Raw genomic sequence first — 15898 nt, forward strand, 5'->3', positions numbered from 1 at the left:
TTACTATACATGGACAAAATAGGCAAGCTTTAAAGTTGCCCAGAACTCTTCATCAGGCTATGGTGTGAAACATTTTCCCAGTGTCTTACTATGTAAGCTGATAAAGCTATCTGGACAACCTGAACACTTGCATATTTTGTGAATTTATAGTTGATCCTAATAAAGACATTGCCCATCTGTATATCTGGATTTGTTGCTATGAATTAACGTAGCTGCTTCCTTTTCCTTTCTTATTAATTATTATTTGAAGAAGTTTGTATGCATATTATCTGTGCATTAAAAGAAAGATCCATTTGAAATCGGAATGAACAGAGGATATGACTGACATATGCAGATATGCAATTTAAATGTGGCATATACTGTATTAGTGATCAAAACTTTCAAAAGCTCCAATGCTCTCTTGAGAGGAATACAGTTTTCTGTTATAGCCTTTCTGTGACGTACGGTTTATTGACAAGTAATTTTTCACTGAGTATAAGATTATTATTCAGAGACCTATACGTCGTCGGATATATAAGCAATAAATTCTAGGGGAAACCATAGGATTTCCTGCAGAAAGCCAAGCCAGTTAAATCTTCTTTCAGAAAACCTAAACCTATGCCCATCTCTGAAGATGGTGAGGAATATTCCAGGCTAATTTGCCTAATTAGTTTGAGTCCACCCCAGCTTCTCCTTGCAGAGAGGCTGATGCATATTTTTCTCTAGTTATCATTATTTTCCAAGCTTCCATGGGGGCGGGGGAATGAAGTAATTTTTTTTCTCCAGCTGGTGGACAGACATGTTGAATGCATCTGGGTGCAACAGGAATTGGTCATTATAATCTTCATTGATGCCAGGGATGATGTAAGCAGCTTCTACCAAGTCTTATATTTTTCAGTAATGATTCTTACAGTTTTATGTTAAAGAAGTATACATTGCAACAGCAGATTAACTCTTTGCACAGTAATTGTTTCTAATGTGTTTTCAAAATAACTTCTTATGCTATAATTCTCACAACTCTTGAGAAATACTTAGGTATTGCTTTTTGATGCTACTCTCCAAATGCATGTATAAGGTGAAGGTTGGACCATCTCCTGTAAATGATATTCTGAAAGAGAAATGTATGATTATGAATACTAGTGGTAATGCATAACTTGGTAGAAGACAGACTTTAATTTTCAGTATGAAGAATTACATATTTTTGAACACAAATCAGCATTTATATAAATTGGAGTGGACAGAGTATGTTCAACTCCCATCTCTCTGAGCCAGCCTAACCAATGGTAAGGAATGTTGGTGCTATAATCCAAGAACATCTAGAAAATTTGATTTTCCCACCCTTAATGTGCCTTCTCCTATCAAAGCAAAATGTAGAGATTCTTCAAGTTATCCATATTTTTAATTATATTGCATGTATATTTTCATACTAGCTTTCTTTAACCTCATGTTCCCCAGATGTTTTGGACTACAACTCCCAACACCCCTACTGGCAAAGGCAGTATTCAAGGGCACAGAAAGCTAGTGGCTGCCATTTTGCAGGTGTGGTAAATCCATTCTCAAGTCAAAGGACTTATCCACAGTGCTCGGCCTGTTTTGGCAATGGCGTCCAGCAACTTGGATAGTTTTGGTTAAAATTAAAAGCTAAAACCCAGAAAGAATCCCCTGCCTACATGAAATCAGATTCACTAATCTCCAACTGTCTGGAATGATAAGAAGCAAAGTCCAAATAGTCAAGGAGGTGTCACCTTGGGGTAAAATGATTTAAAGTAACAGCATGAAAGCAAAGGAGGGAAAGGGGCAAAATATCTGGGAAGTTATCTGATGGGAACCTATATGGAAGTAGGACAGGACAATGTCCTCATGAGTTCTGTTTGGAGTCTTTGTTTTCTCAGGCATTCAAAAATGGATTGAATACAGTGTTTGTGAGGTCCAGGGCAAACAGGGTCATGGGCTTCCAGTGCAGCTGTGGAAAGAACTGGGATATGTTAGCTTTTTGAAGTACAGTTCTACAAAATTACTTGGCCAACATCAAGGATTTTAGCAGGATTTTTTTTCCCATAGGGAGGAAGCTGTATGGTGAATGTTAACATTATTTACATACCCAGTGCACACTGCCGTATGCACATGATATATCTGTCTGTATACAGTAAAATAATTAATAAATTCAGGATTCTGGGGGCCAAGCATCCTCTCCCCTCCCATGGATCCCATAGGCAGCCTGAACATTAATTGTGTTGATGGGGGGATTCTGGGAGAAGGAAAGGAAAGCTCTGGCTTCATAGGAACTTTTATTGACAGAAGGTACAGAGGATGAAGGGGCAGGTAATGCAACTTTGGGGATGTGAAAGTTCTGAGATCATGAAAGAAAGAATGGCTTGTAGGGGTCTCAGCAAACTAGACTATCGGCCGTAACCTGTTATGCTGGCAACCACGTCATGCAACTTGAAGCTTTAGCCTGATTCACCAGGTACTAACGTGTGGAAATGCTGGGATTTAACCAGATTTAATTCCAGTGATGTGAATGGGCTTTGTACCACAATCCTAAATCCATTAGACAGAGGTAAACACAGTTGAATGCACTGAAACTAACGTGTAGAGGAATGAGCTGTTAGGTCTTTAAAAGTGGCTCTTACACCACAGGAAGCTTGGAAGGAAGTTATGTGATGGGTTCAATTGGCATATGCTTGTGTATTTGAGCAAGCAAAGCAAAGTGTAAAAATTCAGTTCATACTCCAAAAGAAGTTCCACTTGTACACACCTTTCCTTGTTCAAGCCTTCTAATATATACTTGTCCATTCTTTTAGTCTGATTATAGTTTGGCAAACAGTCCATGCTCCTTTTGTCTGTAACTATCACAAAGTAGTAAATGAATGCATGCTAGCAAATATTAGAAGTTTCAATTAATTGTGCAATGAATGTAAATAATTTATGTGACAGCATATATTATTAGTCAGGATAATAAACTAGAGTTATGGTGGGTAAAATATGGGGTTTGATTAAGGGGAGGTGTACTGTTTCAAAAGGTTTGGGGGTACTTAAAATAGACAGCTATGTCTCTTTTCCCTCAAAACTTTATACTTTTATTTTACTCTTATTTTTGTTTTTATTTGTTTTTGTGAATTTATTGCCATTGAATGCTGTGACTCTCTGGGGACTCTGGGGGAAGCTGCCATTTGTTTAATTAACTGTCATTGGATAATATGGCAGGTGGCTGCTGAAAACAGTTTAATTTGCTAATTGTACAAATTAAAACAGAGAGAAGGAGAAAAACTAATGCTACTCATTGCCAAGCATTCCCAGAAAAATTCTGAAAAAAAAGGGCCCATGCCAAAAAAATAAAAAAATAACCCTCTTTCAAAGACATAACTTGAAAAACAGTGACATGAAGAGAAATCAGGTGATATACACACAGAACTAATATACCTGGCAGTCCAGCCAATTGAAACCAATAGAATCATCCCAGGGTTTGGGGAACTGCAACCTCTTTAGGTTCCCATGGCAATTTCAAAGGATAAAGGGAATACAGCGTTCTACTGACCTAGAGTCTAAGGGTCAAGCTACATGTTACAGATTACACATTATTAGAGGATGATATTTCTTAACTGTTGAATGTGTATGATTGTCACAGCAAGAGCTTTTCTCAACTCAAAAAGTTTAGCTTGCTTTGTTCTGTAACTGGTCAGTGGAAGATAAACCTGGGTTTCATTTGCAAGTCTGATTCCTTAGACGCACAGCTTTACTAGAATCATGTATTCGAAACATTAGCAAGATTTCATATTGTAACTGTGTGCTGTCAGTAACCTATAGGTGTCCCTTAGGTGAGTTACATCGTCAACCTTTGGCCTGTTAATATCCTTCCAGCAAAGAATTTGTCACTTGTCCACTTTGTTTGGAATAGGTCTACAAACAGAAGGTTTCTCAGACTGGCTTGCCTTTTTGTCTATATCAGCTTATTGGAAATATTCAGCTATAGCTCTTCTAGTTTCCAGGCAGGATTTCATTGTTTCAGACCTTTAGGGCCAAATTGGACACTTTAAAGAGGTGGCCAGCACAATGGAATAGATCTGCTGCTGGGTTGATTCAAAGCCCACAGACCTGCAATTTATATGGTCAAAATTGATTGATTCAAAGAAATGGCTCACCTTTTGGCAATTAAGGTTGCAGATGTGGAGACTTCGTCTCAGTCACGGTGACAGTCAGGGAGTTAACAGATCCCCCTGCTTTCAGGTATCATCTAGATCAACCACCCACTCATAGTACAGTAAGGCAGATTAAATGTCACTGCAAGCTATCTCATGATTTTTGTCCCATTTTTGCAGAATAGTTGATTACGTACAAGATGACAAACCTATAGCTTGGGCTCTTTCATGCAGGCTGATGATGCTTTATTAATTAATTCATTCAGTCATTAATTCACTCAAAATAATTTTAGTCCACCTTTCTCCTTAAAAGGAGCCAAGGCCGTATCCATTAACTTGTGGGCATCAGTCATACCAACTGAAGCTACAGTGTTCTTTTCTTCTTCCTACTTTGCCCTCCCACTAATTACTTGGTCCTCTACTTGCTTGTAATCGTATTTGGAAAGCTAATGAAGTGCTCCTATTTGTTTCAGAATAATCATTTTTCTGACTTTGTGGATAAACAAACTGGCTATACCACCATCAACATGCTGGCAACTCCAATTCTAAAAGGCAAGGAAGTGCTTGCTGTGGTCATGGCCCTTAACAAGAAAAATGCCACTGAATTCTCCAAAGAGGATGAAGAGGTAAGTAGTGAAATATTTTTAAAAGAACCCAGTGATCTTCTTAACCATAAGAAGTAATACACAAGGGGCTGTGGATCACCTGATACCACCCAATTTTGTCATCATGTTCAGATTCACCATGCAAATCCTGTACTGTACTTATCTACTCAGAAGAAAGACCTATTCAGAACTTAGAAAAATGGCACTTTAAATTAAAACTCCCAACACTGCCCAGTTAGCATTACAGTTGTCAGGTCTCAGTGATGCCCAGCGCCCAGGCCCAAATAGCAAGGAACAAGGGTAGCAGAAATCTTAGGGAGTGGGATGTCCTTGACCTGGCAACTCTAAGTCAGCGTGGTTAGTGAATATACTGACTAGAGGATTCTGGGAGTTGTAGTTAGGGGAAACTAACTCTTCAAGGCTCTGACCTTATTGAATTCGATAGGCTTTCTCCTAGGTGAATTATTAGAAGATTAACAAGACCACAGGGAAGACAGTTAATGCCCAATGCAACATGGAGGTCTAGATGGGAGCATGTCAGAAGACTCAAGCAAGGTCTAGCCTTACTTGAAAAGGGGCCCATGAGAGAAGTTGTGTAAGTGGTTTGTCTTTGTCAGGGAAGAGTGAGATGCAAGTATGAAATGTGATGTGTATCTGAAGAAGTGGAATGTAATACATGAAAGTTCACACTGAGATACATCTACCAATTTTAAACATGCCACAAGACTTCTATCTTGTTTCTGCTTTTGCATGGAAAAAAAAAGTTACTCATTGACTTTAAGAGGAGCAAGACCATCACATGCTTAATTGTCTCACTGAAAAGATTCAATCTTGTTTAACTTCTTTTTTCTTCCACTGCAGGTCTTTTCCAAATACATGAATTTTCTTTCAGTTGCTGTAAGACAATACCACACATCAGACATGTACAATATTGAATACAGAAAAAGCCAGGTACAGGATTGTTTATGAGCTTAAGTTAAAACCAGAGTTAGTGAAAGCCCTAGTACATACCTGTACTCTCTACCCTTGGTGCTTGCATATATTGCGAGATCTTCTTCAGAGGGCCCCATGTATTGGCATCAACATCAAGCCCACATCATCATATAGAGAAATTTCCTCTCCTGCCTATCTTGCTTTGCCCCTTCTTGATGAGAATCTGGTCACCAGGAAGTCTCCCAGTCTTTTGGAAACTGTGGTCTTAAAACTGTAAATTTTGGTCCACTGTTTTTATGTCTTCGGAATGTGATTTTGAAAGAAAAAACACCACCACCACCACCACCCAAAAAAGAGATTCCTTTCTTCCCTTATTTAAAAAAAAAACCTGAAAAGGCCACCTGTAGCTACAAGTCCGTATGGCTTATCTATTGGCTAAAGTATCAGAGGAAGTATGCCCCATCAGCTACAGGGGAGCACAAGGCAGGGAATGCCAGCACACCGAGGTCCCACTGATGGGCCTCTTGTAAGCAACTGATTGGCCATAACCTAAACAGAACGTGGTGGGGCTGGACAGGGCTTTGGTCTTAATCCACCATAGCTTTTCGTATGTTCTTCTTTATTATCTAGTTTTGTCATCTTTGCTGCTAACAAGAACATTTATGCTTTAATTTATTTTTGTTGCTGCTGCTGCTGCTGCACTTTATTGTTGTAAATCAGTGCTTTATCTTTTGTGAGTTGCCCAGGGAATATCAGTGTTTGTGTGACCATTTAAATGTTGTTATTGTTGTTGGGGTAATAAGTATCACCACCATTGTCATTTCACAGTCTCTCTAGTAAATGTAAACGTGTTGCGGCAGATTTATTGATTATGCCATATTTGTTCACATATAGTGTCTGTGTTTGGTCACAAATGCTCCCATTTCTGCTCCTGTTACCGAACATTTGAATAGTATGTCTCTCTGTTTCTCTCTGTCAGATGCTTTTATTGTCGGCCAACAAGGTATTTGAAGAACTTACAGATATAGAGCGGCAGTTTCACAAAGCGCTGTACACTGTCCGAATGTTCTTAAATTGTGAAAGATATTCTGTTGGTCTGCTGGACATGACCAAAGGAAAGGTCACTATAACTTTATTTATTTTTAAAAAATAACGTAACTAACTCTCTCCCTGCTACTTCCATGGCTTTACTTGAAGGAAAGGAACTACAGTATTCACATAGAAATTGTAACTGAACGATAAATGGAAAATTAAGTATAACTGGATTGCTAAACTTGCTTCTTTGCATGTTAATTCCTTTAAAATCAACACGACAGATTTCATCAGCTAAAATACACTTAAAATCTTCATGCTATTTCTCTTTCAAAAACCTAACAAGTAGAACCAAGCCACCCATCCAGAAACACTATCTGTCCCTTCACTGCAAATATTTCTGCTGCTTCCGTAGTACAATATAGGACAACTACAATATCATGTATACAATGATGCTACCTTAATCTAATAACAGAGGCAGCCTAGCTGTGTATGAGATCATCAGCCAATTCTCTTTTTAAAATTGTCCTGGTGACTTCTAAAGCCTTGTTCCAAGAGCCTCTCCGCAGCTTGGGAAGTAATTTCTAAAAGAGACTTGTTACACTGAGAGTTAGTTACCCTTGTTCGCATATAGTTACTGTGTCTGGTCATTTTAATAAGTAGTAAACTACACTCGCATTTCATAAAGTTGTCAAAATGGACAGTTACCTTTCTGAAATTTTAAGTGCTGCACATTGCTGGGCTGTGGTGCAAAATACACTCTCCTCCCATTTACCTTTTTTGTTGCCTTGGCGATCACTACTGAACATAAGGCATGGTGTGAACCAGTGGCTAAAGAACATCATAATTCTTATCCACAGTTTAGTGAGATCACATCCACTTGCCTCTAAAAATACAGTAACCTGAAATGTTACAATGGCTTTTCAAAAGCAAGGAAGTAACCCTTCATTAAGTTACAGTCATATTGTGATGTTTTTTATATCTCTGTTATTGACAAAAGGAAATAATTGTAAGTTATTTATCATTTAATTGTTTATTTCCAAGCTGTTAGTGGAATATCTAGCTAATTTATATGTAATTGCTTCCAGGAATTCTATGATGAATGGCCAATTTTGCTGGGAGAAGCAGAGCCTTACAAAGGTCCCAAAACACCAGATGGCCGAGTGAGTAGAATTATTTTATTTGTCCAAATCTCCAGAGTTTTTAAAATACTATATGCTTATACATTATTACATTGCTGTCTCCCTTTGCATTCAGGAAATCAACTTTTATAAGATAATTGATTACATTTTACATGGAAAAGAAGAAATCAAAGTCATTCCGTGAGTGCCCATCACAAGATTATTACACAGTAGTTAGTTGTGTTTGTTTGATTTAAAAATGCTCATTTTATCTCACTGTCTTCCTCAAGGTCACCACCCGCAGACCACTGGTGTCTGGCTAGTGGGCTGCCAACATATGTCGCAGAAAATGGATTTGTAAGTTTCAACTTTCGCTTTTTACTACAGCTTCTTTGCATTATGTGTGTTTATATATTCTTTAAATAAAACAATTGTTCTTGGAAATCAGTTTCAATAACCTATAGGGGTTATTCTACTTGAATAAACTAGTTAGAGTAAGTATATTCTGCTTATAATAAAAACAATAATTCAGATTGTTGCACCATCAAACAGAAACCAGTAATACCCAGACTGGTGATTTTATGGGGGGGGGAGAGATAGGGTTTTCTTTGTTTTCGTTTAATATGTTTTATATGCTTTTTATATTTTAGCCGTATGTTTTATAATATTTTGTAAGCTGCCCAGAGTAGTGGCATGCTCACTAAATGGGCAAAGTATAAATAAATAAATGCTCCCTTTAGATGATGATGATGATGATGATGATGATGATGATGATGATGATGATGATGATGATGATGATGATGATGATTATTATTATTATTATTATTATTATTATTATTATTATTATTATTATTATTATTATTATTAAGTAAACAACATCTACTGACAGATGCAAATGTGGTAATCAGAACAATCCCAACCAACAGACTAAAGGAAATAAAGCAGCTCATGTATAGCAGAGCTACCATAATAACCATGGAACTTAGTTACAAGCTGCAAAATCCCCAGAAAACTCGCAACTCTCCAAAATGGAAAATTCGGCTGGAAAGAAAAATAAACAAATTGTGTGCAGACATTAGCAACTTAAAATACTTGAAAGATTCAAAACATAAAATGAAAAGGTAAAAGCCAAGCTATACAAAATATATGACCTAGAAAGGAAAATGATTGTTGAAACTATGGAAGAATTAAAACAACGGGTAACAGCTGCTGCAAAGAAAATTGAAAGATATGATGGACACTTGAAACAATATAGAAAAAGCACACACTTTCAAAATAACCAAAGATTCTATACACTTTGATCATAATACACCAGACATAGCAGTAATAGAATGAAGAAATGTCTGGATCAGTGACATTGCAATTCCAGGAGATGCCAATGTTGAAAATAAAAAATTGGAAAAACTGACAAAGTACAGAGACCTGGCAATCAAAACATCTCACCTCTGGAAGAAACACTCTTCAGTGGTCCCTGTAGTCATTGGGGCCTTAGGAACACTATCATTTCACACAGTACTATAAGCAGTTGCAGATCTCAGAAATCACACCATCAGAGCTACAAAAAAGGGCAATATTAGGAACAGCATACATACTGCACCGATATTTAACAGATACTTAGGTTTTTGGTTAAAACTTGTATCTTTTATATAATACCAGTCGATGTTTTTATAATATAGACTATACGTGGTGTTTCTTAAAACAACAACAACAACAATTTCCCTTGATGTGAGTTCTGATTTACGGCAACCATAGGGTTGGCTGTCCTCCTCATAGTGCAGAATCTAGCTACCAACCTCTGGCTCCACAGCCTTAGTTAATTTGAAGATCACATTAAATAACCTCAATTTTCACTCCTTAATAAGATGCTCAGTTATGTTTTGAGATTAAAACTGTTACACAGGTAACTCTATAAACTGACCTGTTAAGCTTATGTATACTACATATTTTTTTTTTGTAAACCATCATTCAAAGTGATTCTGTCTAGAATAGGCCATGGAAAATGACCATGCTGGTTGAGAAGTACTAAGAGCTGCAGTTAATGTTACTAGGATCTAATCTAGAAGCACCATGAAACAGAATACTTTAATTGGATCAGCTGCTATAAATTCAAGCATTTAAATGTAAGAGCATCTCTTTATTGAATATTTCCCTCTCTCTAGATTTGCAATATGATGAATGCACCTGCAGATGATTATTTCACTTTCCAGGTAACACCTTTCTTTTTCAACAAGATAAAGATAACATCACTTAAGCACTTCTTTTATATAAGTCTGGGCATACAACCTTCAGAACATGACCAAAGAGCCCGAAAAACCCACAACAACCATCAGATCCCAGCCATGAAAGCCTTCGAGAATACATCTGGGCACACATATTGGTTTTGCAATTTATAGCAAACATTCTTTTTAACTAGGGTGTGACATTGCCTTTTCTCTTCCTTTTATGCAGAAAGAAGCTTTCGATGAAACAGGCTGGCTTGTTAAAAATGTCTTGTCTTTACCAATTGTTAACAAAAAGGAAGAAATAGTTGGCGTGGCTACATTTTACAACAGGAAAGATGGCAGACCTTTTGATGAAAATGATGAGCAGATTACTGAAGTAAGCTCAAAGCTGAATAACATTGCTGAGTTCAGTCAAGCCCCAGGAAAATAAATTCTTTTTTATCCTGAATAGGCCTAGAAACCTGAGTTATTTTAATCTGTGGATTTTTATTAAATAAAATCAGAATTACAAAAAAATAGCTCTCTACTGGAAAAGACCGTGATGTTGGGAAAACGTGAAGGCAAGAGGAGAATGGGACGATCGAGGACGAGATGGTTGGACAGTGTCATCAAACCTACCAACATGAATTTGACCAAACTCCGGGAGGCAGTGGAAGACAGGAGGGCCTGGCGTGCTCTGGTCCATGGGGTCACGAAGAGCTGGACACAACGACTAAACACCAACACCTCTTTACTCACATGGCCATTTTTTACTTGTAGGTTTTAGAAAGCTGATATATCCAAACTCTAAATAAATATCATACCTAAAATCTTCTGTTTCTTTCCACTCATTCAGATGCTCACACAGTTCCTTGGATGGTCTGTTCTAAATACTGACACCTATGACAAAATGAATAAACTTGAGAACAGGAAAGACATTGCTCAGGAAATGCTCATGTACCAAACAAAGGCAACACCTGCTGAAATCCAGAGCATATTGGTGAGTGTCTGTCCAACTCAACTGAAGAGAAGATGGACTCTTACTGTACGATCAATTGAACTTGTTTTTTTTTTCCATCTACTTTCTGTTGCTAGAAATATAAAGAAAAACTGAAGGTAGAATCAATTGAAGACTGTAATGAAAAAGATTTAATCAGGATTTTGGTAAGTAAGTAGAGAATTCCTTAAGTGCTAAAAACATCGGATTTGTCACAACAGCTTTTCACACCTCCCATAGTTTGCAAACGAACTTGCCTTGCTTAGTGGGTGGTCATTAAGAGGTAAACACTGCCTTAATTTGTGAGTGTGGCTGTTCTGTTATGAAGTTATGGTGAAATCATCTCTGGAACAGTAATTGGATTTCTGTAACATAGAGCTTAGCTGTAATAGTTCATTGGTGCTGTTTATGCAAAGATAAACAGGTCAGACCACATGTTGAAGTACTCTTATTAAATTCAAGGAAGTGCTATTAAATTTTTAAAAAAAAAAACAGTGAGAAAGGTAGTTTTAAAGTTGCTTTGTTTTGACATGTACACAATATGTTTTCATGTTGTCAGGACATTCTGGAATGATTTTTTCTCTTTTTTCCCCTTTACATGATAATCTTTTCTGAATGAATTATCTAGAACAGTGGTTTTCAACCCTGGGTCCTCAGATGCTCTTAGACTACAGTTCTCAGAAATCCTGGCCAGCATACCTAGTGGTGAAGCCTTCTTGGAGTTCTAATCCAAGAACATATGAGGACTCAAAGGACTCAACCACTGATTTAGAATAACTTCATCTATCTATCTATCTATCTATCTATCTATCTATCTATCTATCTATCTATCTATCTATCTATCTATCTATCTATCTATCTATCTATCTATCTATCTATCTATCTATCTATCTATCTGATACTTTTTCTTCCTTTTCCCTCTTTTTGGCTAGTCATGAAAAGCAGAACATGACAGAATAATTCCTGATCCATTTGTTGCTTTGTAGCTCCAGATGTTTCTCAGACACACATCAATGAGACATGTTTGGAACAGCTTACGGGTTAAGGGGGGGACACATGTATTTTTAGGAGGCATAGGGTTGCCACTGAACATGGAAATCTCACATTGAATTTTTTCCTTCTGCATTGTGTAAATGTTGTATGCATGTATGTGTCTGGATTTCATGATGTGGATTTCCTCACCAGCACTTGCCAAGTATGTGGTATGAGAGTAAGGCAATGAATAATGTGAGGATGGCATGGGGAGAAGAGAATTTTGGAAAGAGGAAAGCTATCAATTTAACAATGTCATTTTCCCTAGTGGAGTGTGCAGGCATAGACCAACTTCAGGCTAGAAGTTATTCCTACAACCCTAAGATCTATCTGCTGAAGCTTTTCTGAAGACAGACACATTCAGCATTAATTAATTCCTGACCCTAGAAATATATTTTGAGAATTAGAATTGAATGGAACTCAACATTACTTCACACACAAACTTCTTCTGCACACTCCTATTGAATTGCCCTAAACTTTCTTAATTTTAATATAATTAGGGTAGACTGGGAAATCTCTTTGTCATTACTATCAATAAACAACTGGGAATCAAAAATCCTTGTTGATCTGCATATTACATGGAACCTAATCCACATTACCGTGTTTCCCCAAAATAATTTTTGCTCCAAAAAATACATTAGGGCTTGTTTTCAGGAGATTTTTTTCCGAGTTCAACAATCTACATTTATTCAGTCATTTCATCTGGTTGCTGCACAATGCTACACAATGGTGGAGGGCAAGATTTCACTTAACTGGGGCTTATTTTGGGGTAGGGCTTATATTACGAGCATCCTGAAAAATCATACTAGGGCTTAGCTTCAGGTTAGGTCTTATTTTTGGGGACACAGGGCACAAGATCCAACTTAAACTCACTTTTGAAAAACTGAGTCCTTATGTGATGTATATGAAGAGGAGTAAGTTGTTTTTGTCACCGAATATATTCCTTTTATTTATATTTTGGACTTTTGAAAAGTTTACCTTTGAATCCACTGGACTCCATTTATATTGTTTATCCCCCCATCAGAGAACCAAGATATCTCACTTTTTCCCCACTGAGGTTTCATGTGAGTGAAATCTTTTAGAAATGAATGCAAATCTATTCCCAGTACAGGAGGCCATCTGAATTTACAGTCTGATCTCTCGTGCGCTGTCACATAACACAGCTTTATCCTCTTAAAGAGCCTGGAATCCCAGCCTGCTAATGGGATAAAGCAGGTGTTGCTTCTTAAAACTGCCCTTGCTTTGGGAGGAACTGATGCTTGCCCTTGACTTGGGATGAGAACAAATATCAGAGGGAGCCCAGCTGCTATTTCATCACCACTACCACTGTAATAATAATGGCATTGTGATAATACCTATAATGAATTTCTGCTCCATCATAAGAGGGGATGCAATTTCCCTTCCCCACTCACATTTCTACTAAGCACTGGAGCATATTTTCAGCACTAGTGAGGGCTGCAGGACTGAGCGGCTGAAAACACCAAGTGTATTGTGTATGTCACATGTTATCCATACTATACAGTAGTAATTACATTTGTCACTGGGTTTTGCTTACAATGCTGAACAACAATCTGATAGATGCCAAATCAGCTGCTATGAAAAAGAAGGTGACTCTAGTGATTCTAGTTTTTGTTTGGATACAGAAGCTGACAACTGGGAAGGAATAATGCATGTCTGGTAAACTGTCTTTGCAAGTTTTTATGTCTAATCTATACAGGCAAACCAGCACAAACACACCAAGAATCATAATGCTACAAATGCATTGCTTGCATTTCCCCTTTAAAAATAGCTTGGAAGTAGTGTGCAATGCTATATTTTATGTGAGCAATGCTCTGTTTTCTAGAAATACTTCTTGAAACACAAGAGGATTTGCATATACAGTCATGTGAAAAAGTAAGTACACTCTCTATTCTATGGACATAATAACAATCATCCGGTCCTTAGTAGGTTCTAAAATTAGGCAAATACAACTCCAGATGAACAACACACAACATATTACACTGTTTCATGATTTACTTTACATAAAAAAGCCAAAATGGAGAATCCATGTGTGGAAAAACTAAGTATACCTTATGATTCAATAGTTTGTAGAACTACCTTTAGCAGCATTAAACTGAAGTAATCGTTTTCTGTATGACTTTATTAGTCTCTCACATCATTGTGGAGGAGTTTTGTCCCGCTCTTCCTTAAAACGTTGCTTCAGTTCATTGATGTTTGTGAACATTTGTTTATGCACAGCTCTCTTAAGGTCCCACTACAGCATTTCAGTCAGGTGAGGTCTGGACTTTGACTGGGCCATTGCAACACCTTGATTCTTTTTTTTTTTCAGCCATTCTGTTACAGATTTGCTGGTGCGCTGGGGATCATTGTCCTGTTGCGTGACCCAATTTCAGCCAAGCTGAGACAGAAGGCCTTGCATTTGATTCTAGAATACTTTGGTACCCAGAGAAGTTCAGGGTCAACTCAACGACTATGAGGTGCCCACGTCCTGAGGGTACAAAACAAGCCCAAATCATCATCCCTCTGCCACTGTGCTTGACAGTTGGTATGAGATGTTTGTGCTGATATGCTGTGTTTGGTTTACACCAAACGTGGTGGTGCACATTATGGCCAAACATCTGGACTTTGGTTTTGTCTGTCCAAAAGACATTTTAGAGAGAAACAAACCATACTTGTTCAATCTTTTTCTAATTGTATTGTCATGAACGTTGATATTTAGCATGCTAACTGTGGCCTGTTGAGTCTGAGATGTAATTCTCGGGGGAGGGGGGTGTTGCAATTTCTCTGGGTATTGAATTTGCTTGGACATCCACTCCTAGGAAGATTAACAACTTTCTTTAATGCTTTCCACTTGTGAATAACCTTCCTCACTGTAGAATGATGGGCTTTAAATTGTTTGGAAATAGCCTTCTGACCCTTCCCAGATTGATGGATAGCAACAATACCTTCTCAACCACCATTGCTGATGTGTCAGCAATGGTATCGTTCCAGACCAACAAATCTGAATGCTGCAGAACAGCATGTTACAGATCAGCAAACTGCTAAAACTTCAGCTTTTATAAAGGTGGTCACACTTGCTGATGATCATTTTACTCAAGGGCATTTGGTTAGCAGCACTTGGCTGTTTAGTCTCTTAATTGCTATGGAAGCAGTAAGAATGTACTTAATTTTTAGCACATTACTTCTCCATTTTGGCTTTTTTTAAAACGGTGTAATATGCCATGTGTTGTTGTTCATCAGAGTTTGTATTTACCTAATTTTCAGACCTGCTAAGGATCAGATGATTTTTATTATGTCTTGATATGTAAAACCATAGAATGCAAACAGGGTGTACTTTCTTCTTCACATGACTGTACAAAGCATTTATTCCAATTTATTGGTGAAGCTGAAGTTAAATATTAGGAAACAGTTCCTTCTTAGTTTGTGTTCCATACCACACTGAGGTGATTTTTTTTCCTAACAGAAAGAGGAACTGCCTCAGCCACAGGATGTAGAACTTTATGAATTTCGCTTCAGTGACTTCCCCGTAACAGAATTTGACTTGATCAAGTGTGGGATAAGACTGTTCTTTGAGATAAATGTCGTGGAAAAATTCAAAGTACCAGCAGAGGTTAGATTGATTTTCCTTTGTTTTATATAGAGGTGGGTTAAACAATCAAATGTTCACTTGCGTCCTCAATTCTGTGCTCATGACACATGTGGAGAGTTCATGGATCTTGTCTGTGGCTATTTCAGTTATAATTCATCCATATCTTCCAACTCTGAGTCACAGGTTTTGCTGCATCTGACATCTATGCCTTTAGTTAATGTATGATGCTTGCCAGAGTCTATACTATCATAAGACAAAAGGAGGCAATCC

The 15898-nt window shown here is 37.6% G+C and overlaps 1 protein-coding gene and 1 long non-coding RNA gene across 4 annotated transcripts in view; one reads left to right on the forward strand and one right to left on the reverse strand.

Annotated features, from left to right (window-relative positions):
* PDE6C (phosphodiesterase 6C) overlaps window positions 1–15898 on the forward strand; it is a 50200-nt gene that overhangs the window by 21881 nt on the left and 12421 nt on the right. For both annotated transcript variants that reach the window (XM_072995321.2, XM_020782886.3), the window contains exons 2-12: window positions 4592–4744; window positions 5585–5674; window positions 6636–6776; window positions 7777–7851; window positions 7946–8010; window positions 8100–8166; window positions 9969–10016; window positions 10258–10407; window positions 10867–11010; window positions 11106–11174; window positions 15503–15649. In XM_072995321.2, coding sequence (XP_072851422.2) covers window positions 4592–4744; window positions 5585–5674; window positions 6636–6776; window positions 7777–7851; window positions 7946–8010; window positions 8100–8166; window positions 9969–10016; window positions 10258–10407; window positions 10867–11010; window positions 11106–11174; window positions 15503–15649 — 1149 coding nt within the window. The remainder of the gene's footprint in view (window positions 1–4591; window positions 4745–5584; window positions 5675–6635; window positions 6777–7776; window positions 7852–7945; window positions 8011–8099; window positions 8167–9968; window positions 10017–10257; window positions 10408–10866; window positions 11011–11105; window positions 11175–15502; window positions 15650–15898) is intronic.
* On the reverse strand, window positions 1134–15508 carry LOC110073560 (uncharacterized). Of its 2 annotated transcripts, none has more exons than XR_012085547.2 (4): window positions 14137–15508; window positions 10835–10910; window positions 9253–9364; window positions 1134–5618 (listed from the first exon to the last, which is right to left on the reverse strand). It is a non-coding gene; the product is annotated as an uncharacterized LOC110073560 (long non-coding RNA). The 2 variants fall into 2 exon arrangements; XR_012085546.2 differs by having other exon boundaries at window positions 14109–15508.

Source organism: Pogona vitticeps, chromosome 3 (genome assembly GCF_051106095.1).
Source record: "Pogona vitticeps strain Pit_001003342236 chromosome 3, PviZW2.1, whole genome shotgun sequence".
Classification (NCBI taxonomy): Eukaryota; Metazoa; Chordata; class Lepidosauria; order Squamata; family Agamidae; genus Pogona; species Pogona vitticeps.